Source organism: Microtus ochrogaster, chromosome 6 (genome assembly GCF_000317375.1).
Source record: "Microtus ochrogaster isolate Prairie Vole_2 chromosome 6, MicOch1.0, whole genome shotgun sequence".
Lineage (NCBI taxonomy): Eukaryota > Metazoa > Chordata > Mammalia > Rodentia > Cricetidae > Microtus > Microtus ochrogaster.
In genome coordinates, this window is record NC_022013.1 from 65,975,460 (window position 1) to 65,985,294 (window position 9,835).

The 9,835-nt window shown below is 46.9% G+C and overlaps 1 protein-coding gene across 2 annotated transcripts in view; it reads right to left on the bottom strand.

Annotated features, from left to right (window-relative positions):
- Window positions 1-844: 844 nt before the first annotated feature.
- Window positions 845-9,835, bottom strand: part of Dcp1a (decapping mRNA 1A) — a 48,974-nt gene continuing 39,983 nt past the window's right edge. For both annotated transcript variants that reach the window (XM_005348762.2, XM_005348763.3), the window contains 4 exons: window positions 8,811-9,569; window positions 7,610-7,675; window positions 4,866-5,084; window positions 845-4,619 (listed from right to left, as the gene is read on the bottom strand). In XM_005348762.2, coding sequence (XP_005348819.1) covers window positions 4,539-4,619; window positions 4,866-5,084; window positions 7,610-7,675; window positions 8,811-9,569 — 1,125 coding nt within the window. In that variant the 3' untranslated portion in view covers window positions 845-4,538. The remainder of the gene's footprint in view (window positions 4,620-4,865; window positions 5,085-7,609; window positions 7,676-8,810; window positions 9,570-9,835) is intronic.

Sequence of the window (9,835 nt, forward strand, 5' to 3'; positions counted from 1 at the left end):
AAAAAGAAAGTATTAGTCTTTGACAGTTCCCATGAGGCCAGTTGTAGCTGGCATGATTAGGAAGGCCATCTGCTCTAATCTCTATGAAGAAGAGTAACTGAATTAATTTGCTTTCATTTTCTGCTATAAAGACCAACTTCCTAGGAAGTGGGAGTGTGGTTCAGTGCTGGGGTATACGCTTAGCACACACATAGCCGTGCGTTGAATTAAAAACAAAACTATTTTTTTTTTTTTTAAAAAAAGAGGAAACTTGGCAGAATTCTAGTTACAAAGAAAGTCAGTTCAGATCTAAACGGAATATGCTGTAATGAGGTCATGAGGCACACTAAACCTCTTCTGGTATACACACGTCTTTGTGTGGTGTGTGCGTGTGTATGGATGCCAGGGGGTTGACACCATGTTCTCTAAATCACTTTTCCACTTTATTCTTTTGAGACAGGGTCTCTCACTGACCCTGGAGCTGTTGAAAGGGTTACAGTGACTTCCCAGGATCCAGCTGTCCCTGCCTCTCCCGCACTGGGGTCAGAGGCATGTCTTCACACTGGCAACAAACAAAACAGTTGCTGAGGGTCTGAACTCAAGCCTGTATGCTTGTGGAACAAGCACTTAGCCACAGAGCTCAGCCCCACATCACACACCCGTGCCTGTCTTCTGATGGCCGGACTTCTGGAGAAATAGAAGCTGAAACAGGCATACATGGCTTGTCTTTTGATTTTGGCTGGTTTTGTTCCCTGCCCTTATGCCACCTGAGCAGTACAGGGCTCTGGCAAGCTACAACTCATTCGACAGTTCCTATTTATACAAACTAAATAAAAACACAATTGGAACTTTTAGTAGGTGCTAAAACTTGGTTTTGAAATTTTATTAAAAAAATATATTTGCAAACATATAAAATTTAGGATGAAAAATGCTCATTTTAAAACATGTAATAACTTAATATTTGCAAACATACACAGATGGTATGAAACCCACACCACTAAAAAGGTTAATGAGGCGGCATTGCGCTCATGGAACAAAAGCTTCACGGTGGCGAAGGGCGTCTCGTCTCCTGGAAAGAGCTGAGAACCTGGTACAATGGAAAGTCATGAGAGCCACATGGCCAAAGCAGTACGAGGAAGGACCACTCACAGCACGTGCGCTAACTCGCTCCCTAAGGATTCACAGATCAAAGGGAAACACAACTTTGCATTTTTCCCGCTTCAAAGTGATCGATATTGCAATGCAGCATTTTGAAGAATGATGGTGAATCTGAATCCATGGGAAACATTGCACATCTCGCCTGCTGAAACTTGAAGAAAAGACAACAACGCAAAATAACCCCCAACCAAAACCCCAGCAGGCTCCTTGAGGCCCAGGCTGCTTGGGGAAATGCTCTCAGGCATGGCCTTTGAAGTCTACTGTAAGGAGTTCTGCTCAGACCCAAACAAGGGATTCTTGAAAACAGGGCACTGTTGGTTTTAGATGCTCTGAACACAACGGAAGAAAACCAAAGGCAGGCAAGAACAAACTCATGGTCCACAGTAGATGTGCCACAAGGACACAGGACTTAGGCCATGGCCCCTCACAGGGTCCTGCTGTGCCCAGACCTTTCTTCCCTCCACGGTACAGCGCGATGGCTAAGTCTGCTTTGTAAGCAGTGAGGCACCTTCAGTTTCTTTTGCATCGTTAGTATCTCAATGGCAGTTATGGCCTCTACTACCGAAATGAGAAAACTCCAAACAATGTTCTTTGGGGAAGGAGAACAATAAAGCTGCATGGTTTCAAAAGACTATCACTAAGTGGGTTCAGAGTGTTGATAATCCCCACTAGAAGATTGACAACAAACAGAACCAATGCTCACAAATGCAAAATCTGCTCATCGGTATCTAAGCCAAGCCTGGGCCAAGGCCTTGCAAGAAACACCACTGTCCAGGGAAAACTGTGGACAGTCCATACGGAGAGTGCAGGGGTGTCTCTCCTGACACTGATGGTCATGGTCACTTGAGACTTAGGACTCAAAGTCAAGTAGATCAAGTGGCAAGCATCATGGGGCCCAGGAAAGGTGTATAACTGGGAACAAGGTTGTCTGAGAGGAACTGGACTGGGGTGGGGTCAGCTGGGGTGTACACCCACTCAAAGACATGACATTAAGTACAACAAAAATAAGAGCAGAGTCACTCATTGGTGACACCCCAGACACACTGTACTCCAAACTCTGGGCTGCTTGTCCCAGACCCTTTGACCGTAGGGGTGAGGGATGGGATGTGTACACAGATGGACAGAGTGGCCTAAATGCGGTCTCCTAGACTCTGCCAACCTAGCAAGAAGCATCTCCAATGTCCCTTTTAATTCAGCTAAGGTTCCAGCAAAGACACTGTAAACATGCAAGCTACGCTAGTAGAGTTTCTCGATCGTACGCCTGAATGAGGAATAAGGCAATGGAGCTGACTTTGAGGCCAGGCTCATCCAACTGCAACTACCCAGGCTTGGCCTGGCTCTCTGAGGATTCATTTTGGCCTGACATCCTAGTAATCATGAACTGGAACTTCTGGCTTCTGAATCTGAAGTAAATGCTTGGAATATATAAATCTGAGAGTTGAAATAGGTTTACCCTTTTCAAGTCTCCATCACTTCGGCACTTGGAAGTTTATGTTTACACTGAGGAAGCCTTCTAGGAGATTCTACTTCAGGTTTGTCTTAGTCATTCCTAGGATTCAGGGTGAAAAGTAGCAGATCTGATTGCAGGTGCTCTCTAAGCACCCACTCTTCTCTCTGATATCACACACACTCAAAAGCATCGCTAAACTCAAACTCCTACTGGAAGGAGGTCGCTGACTCTCGTTCACTGATGTGCACTGCAGCCACACCCGGGCGACCACACCTACAGTGTTCCCTTTATGAGCACAGCCCCGTGGTCCCTTGACCAGCACCTCCTACTGTCAGCAACACGTCATCTCACTAAACTTTATCTTCCTTAGATGACATAGGAACAATTAATTTTTGGTTGCTAAATTTATACACTATCATGAAAACAAACTATCCATCCCTAATTGAGTACGAAAAAGTAGGCTTCCCTGAATTCTGCACACTGCACACAAAACTAGATAGACAGCAAGAGGAGACACTGGACCGAGACGCAGAAATGCTGTCCAGGAAGCATGTGGAGATCGGCAGGAGCCGATCCAAGGAGTCTCTAGGCTAAAAAACTAAGACCAAACTAAAATAAGTAATTAATAAGTAATTATCTAAAATTTCAGCTAGAAAGAAATTGATGAGCCTTTGATTGAGTTTCCCATTAAAGCTTGAGCGACTACTCCCGCAGAACTGTCGCACCTGTCTGCATTATTCACAGCAAATCCTTATGCTAGCTGGTTGAGCCGACTGGGTTCTTCCCATCATTAAATAGTGCTCAGGAAAGTAAGCAGTGCATCTTAATTGGTTAAATACTACAAAATGACCTGTATCATAGAAACAGACACTTTTCATTCAAAGAATATCTCAAAATTGCTATTGCTGAAATAATCAATTTCTACATTAAAATATTACTAACCACCATTACATGCCATAAAAGAATAAATAGAAACCATGGCAGATCGATAGCAGCATCACAAAGCGTCTTCACAGTCGCCCAGGGCTGGAAGAGCTCCCAGCCTCGGGATACACTGGGGAGGCTCGGCGGCTCACGCGTGCTCTGCCTTGTCTTCCACACAAAGGAAGGGCAGTGTGAGTGCAGCTCCCTTCCTGCATAGCTTTAAACTGCTCTCAGCACACTGGAGAATGGAACCAGAATGGCTTTGTCAGATCGGTCCACTGGTCCTTTTGTCAAAGCGTTAAGGAAACAATCAACAATAACTTTAACTGTTTGACAGAAAAGGAAAATAAGGCTGTGCTTCACACACAAACTTGACACTTCCAAACCATTGGAGAGTTTACTAAAAGTGGAGCCTTCTGGTAGGACTGGAATCTTGGCAGCCCAGACTCTGCTTCCAAGGTTCTGTGTCTCCTCCATCAGAGCCCCGCCGGGCCCTATCCAAACAGCCGTGCTTCGCTGGCCTTTGAGCACGGCGGGACCAGGAAAAACGTAACGAAACACAAAGAAATCCCAGAAGTGTTAAGGCCCAAGCGGGTGCTCATAGAAAACATACTTCACTTGAACAATACCTTCTAAAGAATCAACTTAAATTCTGATCCTTAAAACTTGAAGCTACTTTGTGGAGCTGACATTCAGTTCAGAGCTTGTAGGGCCGGAAGTGGAGGGAGGGCATGGGCTCCACTGAGCTCTGCTGCAAGGCTGGTGGCTCCTTCTTCCATACACACCCATGGAACTCAACACAATGGTCTGCTTTGTTGTTTTTGTCAAACAAAGGTCTGCTGGTGATGCTTCACAGTGAAACCTCTATCATCACTGAGAATGTTCTAGAAAACATCCTTAAGGACCAAGGCTCTCTCAAAGGCTCACACTCAGGCTTCTCAAAGCTCCACATTCTAGTCAGATGGCCCACGAGACGCCTGCTTGTTTCTGAGGTGCGCCCTCCATCTTCACATGGACTGTACTCCAGTCATACGTTGTGGTTGTCTTTGTTCTTGGTCAACATCTGCAAGTAGACTTCATGAAGTGTACTGAGGAAGCTAGAGTCGTTCTGGAAGAGACGGGAAACGGGGAGACAGTGTCAGCTACCTCTTCAGAACTGACTGTGTTGCTGACAACTTAGGAGGACACAAACATGATTGGTGCAGCTAACCCCCCAAATGCACACAATGACAGTGACAGTCATCAACCCAACAGGAGCACATACCCAGAAAGAGTGGGCTTTCTCCCAGGCAGCCATCTGAATTTGTACTTTGCTGAGATACAAAATTAGAAGCTAAGCTGACCCCCTCCATACCTTTATTAGATGTATCAGTGTGTCCTGGAGCTGAGACTTGCTGAGAATAATGGAAGGCTTTCTCTGACTTTCTGGTGTCCCAACAGTGAGCGGGGAGGGAGAGCTTGCTTTCCGCTCTAGGTCTGTGGACCTGGGAACGGTCTGCTGGAACACACTGGGGGACAGCAGGACAGAGGACACTGCTGTGGTTGCTGCAGCAGCCAGCGGGGGGCCCGCCATCTGTGGAGGAACGACAGAGCAGCAGTCACTTCGCACTGCAGCAGGAGCAGGCGTCCAAGTTCACACCAGGGCCATGTGACCACAGAGCTAGTATAGCACAGGACTGGCGCAGGGCAGAGCTAAACACTAAACTCTTAGATCCTCGTTTTTCTTTTAGAGAAGGCCTCACACTCTGCAGCCTTTGCTACCCCGGAACTTAAAATGTAGATGAGACTGGCCCAGGATTCTATCTCCCAAGTGCAGGATTAAAGAGGTGCCCCACACTCCTGGTCTCTTTTTAAAATCTCTGTGTATTCCACTGTGAGCTCCACGGAGCAGGAATGGAAGCCAGAGAACAGCCTTGGCTTGGCCTTCGCTTTCCACCATCTGAATCTGAGGATTCTTATCTGAGCCACTGTCTTCTTTTCCTTAAGACTATGTGAGCCCGAACCTCATAGAGGAGAAAGTGGGAAGTACACCGGAACACATTGGCACAGGAGACCACTTCCTAAATAGAACCCCAGCAGCACAGACACTGAGAGAAACAATTAATAAATGGGACCTCCTGAAACTGAGAAGCTTCTGTAAAGCAAAGGACATGGTCAACAAGACAAAACAGCAGCCTACAGAATGGGAAAGATCTTCACCAACCCCACATCAGACAGAGGGCTGATCTCCAAAATATACAAAGAACTCAAGAAAATGGTCATCAAAAGAACAAATAATCCAATACAAAAAGGGGGTATTATAGACCTAGACATAGAACTCCTAACAGAGTAATCTAAAATGGCTGAAAGACACTTACGAAAATGTTTAACATCCTTAGCCATCAGAGAAATGCAAATCAAAACAACTCTGAGATTTGATCTTACTTATACCTGTAAGAATGGCCAACATCAAAACCACTGATGACAACTTATGCTGGAGAGGATGTGGGGTATAGGGAACACTCCTGCATTGCTGGTGGGAGTGCAAACCGATACAGCTACTTTGGATTTCAGTATGGCAGTTTCTCAGAAAATTAGAAAACAATATCCTATCTCAAGACCCAGAAATACCACTTTTGGGTATATACCCAAAGGATGCTCAATCGTGCCACAAGGACACGTGTTCAACTATGTTCATAGCAGCATTGTTTGTCATAGCCAGAACCTGGAAACAACATAAATGCCCCTCAATTGAAGAATGGATAAGAAATATGTGGCACATTTACACAATGGAGTACTACACAGCAGAGAAAAATAATGACATTGAAATTTGCGGGCAAATGGATGGATCTAGAAAACATATTGAGTGAGGTAGCCCAGACACAGAAAGACAATTATCACATGTACTCACTGATAAGTGGCTTTTAAACATAAAGCAAAGAAAACCAGCCTATAATTTACAATCTAGACAACAAAGAAGACCCTAAGAGAGACATACATGGATCTAATCTACATGGGAAGTAGAAAAAGACAAGATCTCCTGAGTAAATTGGGAGCATGGGGACCATGGGAGAGGGTAGGAGGGGAGTGGAGAAAAATATATAGCTCGATAAAAACAATTAAAAGAAGAAAAAAAAGATTTTATGTGTGCTTTCCCTTTTGTGTATGGGTGCTTTGCCTGCATGTATGCTTGTGTACCAGAAGAACTAGTGCTCAGCAACTGCTGAGTCAACTCTCCAGCTCTTTGCTTTTGAACTGGGCTGGGAGCATCCCCTGATGACCACAAGAGGACAAGCTTTCCTGAAGCAGACAGAGGAGAACTTCTGAATCCAGGAGAGTGTACAGGCTCAGCAGCAGGCAAGCAAGCAACACAGCAGAACTGTGTCTTTCAGGGTTGGTGGACAGCACGTGTCAAAACCAGGGCAGTGTTGGAAAGAAGGGATGAAGTGTGCAGGCCTAGGAGGCTTTGCCATCAGAAGTGAGGGGCTGTGCAGCACAGTGGTTGTCTGCAGGGACTCTCTGCTTTTCCAGGTCAAGGTTGATATGGTGCCCAGCACCCACCCAGTTACAAATAAGGCTGACGGCCCACCCAATGGCTGACCTGCCTGCTGCAATCAATGCTGACGTCTCCAGAGTTAACAGAAGGTCTGTAAGGCTCAGCACCTCAGTTCTAGAAGGGACACCTCGACAGGTCGGAGCTTGAGCGCCTCAGCTTTCACTAAGGTGGTAAGAGTGGACTTCACACCAACAGAACCAAAAAGTGTTCAATGTGCTCTTCAGAGAAAAGGAAGTCCCAGGGCTAGGGAAATGGTGAAGTGCTTGCCATGTCTGCTTTAGGTCAGCTTGAGAGGACCTGAGTTTGGATCCCCAGAAACATGTAAAAAAATCTGATGGCTGTGGTGGCCCACCTGCAATCTCAGTGTACAGGAAGTGGGGACAGCAACTTGGTTAGGCTCAACCAGAAGCCCTGGCTCAGTACATAAAGTGGAGAAGAACTCAGGAAGACACTAAAGTCAGCGCTGGCCCTCCACACATGTATGTGTACACACACACACACACACACACACACACACACACACACACACACACACACACACACACACACGGCGGGATCCTTACCGGGACGGTGCTGGGCAACACCTTAGGCTGGGCAAATACTTCAGGATCCTGGTTTTGCTGCATAGACTGAAGTGTTTAATGGAAAAGAACAGACAGTTAGTGGTGACAAATCTTACTTATCAACAAGGAATGGTTCAGAGACTGAGAGAAACTTCTTGGCAATGCAACGAAGGACTCCTCTCCACCATGAGAGCTTTGGGCCAAGGACCTGTGGAGTCCCCTGGGAAGATGCGCTGGCAGAACCTTTCAGGTGGTTCTAAGAAGTGTGGTGGGGCTGAACTCAGGGCTTGTGAGTCAGGCAGACTGTACTATTGACCACAGCCTCAGTTCTGGGGTTTGTACGTCTACAGTGCAGGCTGGCCTTGAACTTACATTCTTCCTTCCTCAGCCTCTTAAGCAGCTGTGAGTTTTCTTTTTCTTTGCAAAATCAAGATCTTAAAATCAGTTATTCCCATCTAAGTGAGTATTTACACATATGTGTTTCTGCCAGGCAGCATGCAAGAGTGTTGTGCTGTCTTTTAGGGCTGATCGTGGAGAAGGTACCTCCTGAGCTTCCAGATTAACTGAGTCTTGGAACAGACCCTTTTCTTCTGCATTAGAAACCAAAGTAAGCTTCCTTCCCTAGGCTTCTTCTGGTATTTTATCACAGCAAAGGAAAAGAGCAGGATGCTCCTTCTGGTGGATGCAGTCAGCGGTCACAGAGCAGTCACTCCACTCCCTTCCGGCTGTGACCAGCTGCGACTCACACAAACTCGGCTCCTTTCCCCTCTACACCACTCTACCATGAAGCCTCACTGACTGGACATTAAAAAAAACCTTGTCCACACTGCCCAACACAGGCCCCTACTGCTCAGGCCTAAGTGACTGTCAGCTTATTCTGTAACGAATGGCCTGACTCCTGTTTCTGCCATTTCCAACAAGGCATATTTCATTCAGAATGTTTCAGTGCCTTCCAAGGTCTAAGAACAAAACCCAAACTCCTTAACTTACAATTTATTCATTTCCCAATGCTAACTCCCCCAGGTTTGTTCCTATAGCAAATTCAGTTACTACTGACCATGGGCAGGGGTGGGGGTGGCTAGTGTACAAAACAACACACACACACACACACACACACACACACACACACACACACAAGTGTGTCACATCACTTAAAACCAAGGCTCTTGCAGTTTAATCCCTTCACTCCTTCCCGCATTACCTGAAGGGCTGGAGCAAGCACCATGTTGCTCAGGGAGGCTGAGGTTGCTGCTCTTGCTGCTGCTGTCTTAGAGGGAGGTTCTATGAAGCTCTCAGGGGTGGCCAGCTGGCCAGCTGCTGAAGAAAAGTTGGGTGCCATTGCACCTTTTCCAAGTGGCTGTGCCTGTATTTGGTCATGCTGTGGGGTCAACCTGAGTTTCTGGAGCAGATCAACGCTTGGGAGGGGCGTGCCAGCTGTGCTCGACAGGCTCCCTGGGGCTCTGAAAGGGCTCTGGCTAGCAATCAGACTGCTGTGGCTGAGCTCAGGGACTGGCTGGTTCAGGAGTGGAGACTTCTGTCGAGGTGTGGTCTTCACTGCTTGCATTAAGGTACTATTCCGAGGTAAGTGAGGAAGCTGTGTGGCAGAAGCTTCGGCTGGCAGAGTGGGACTGAGGACAGGGCTTAGCGGGATCGTGTAGCTTGGGGCATGCTTTTCACCCGCCTGTGCAATGGAGGCAGGAGTGATGAGCACCGGGGTGGTGGCTTCAGGCTGGACTGTGTGGCGAGTGCCAGAATGGACACCCAGGTTTTCAGACTGAGGTGCTCCCCCTGACTGCTCGAAGGAAAATGGGAGGAATGAACTGGGCTCTTTCTGCGCTGTATCTCCGGGCAGCTTCTCCACGTCTTCTGACTCTAGACCCACGACTGCTGGCTGCTCCTTTGGCAATGAGGTTCCAAACAACTCTTCTACTGTCAGATGCTTGTGCCCAGATGAAGCAGACTAAAAAGTAAAATCAAACAACACAATGGAAGAACTCTCTGTGAACAACTGTAACCAAAATTCTTTTTCAATACATAGAAATATGTAGAAGCAAGGAGAAAAAAATGCCTAGGGTAACCTAGGATGCAGGATTCTACAGCGCCTACCAAAGGCTCTCCAGGTCAAGGATAGAAATCTGCTTCTAAGCCAGGCGATGGTGGCGCACGCCTTTAATCCCAGCACTCGGGAGGCAGAGGCAGGCGGATCTCTGTGAGTTCGAGACCAGC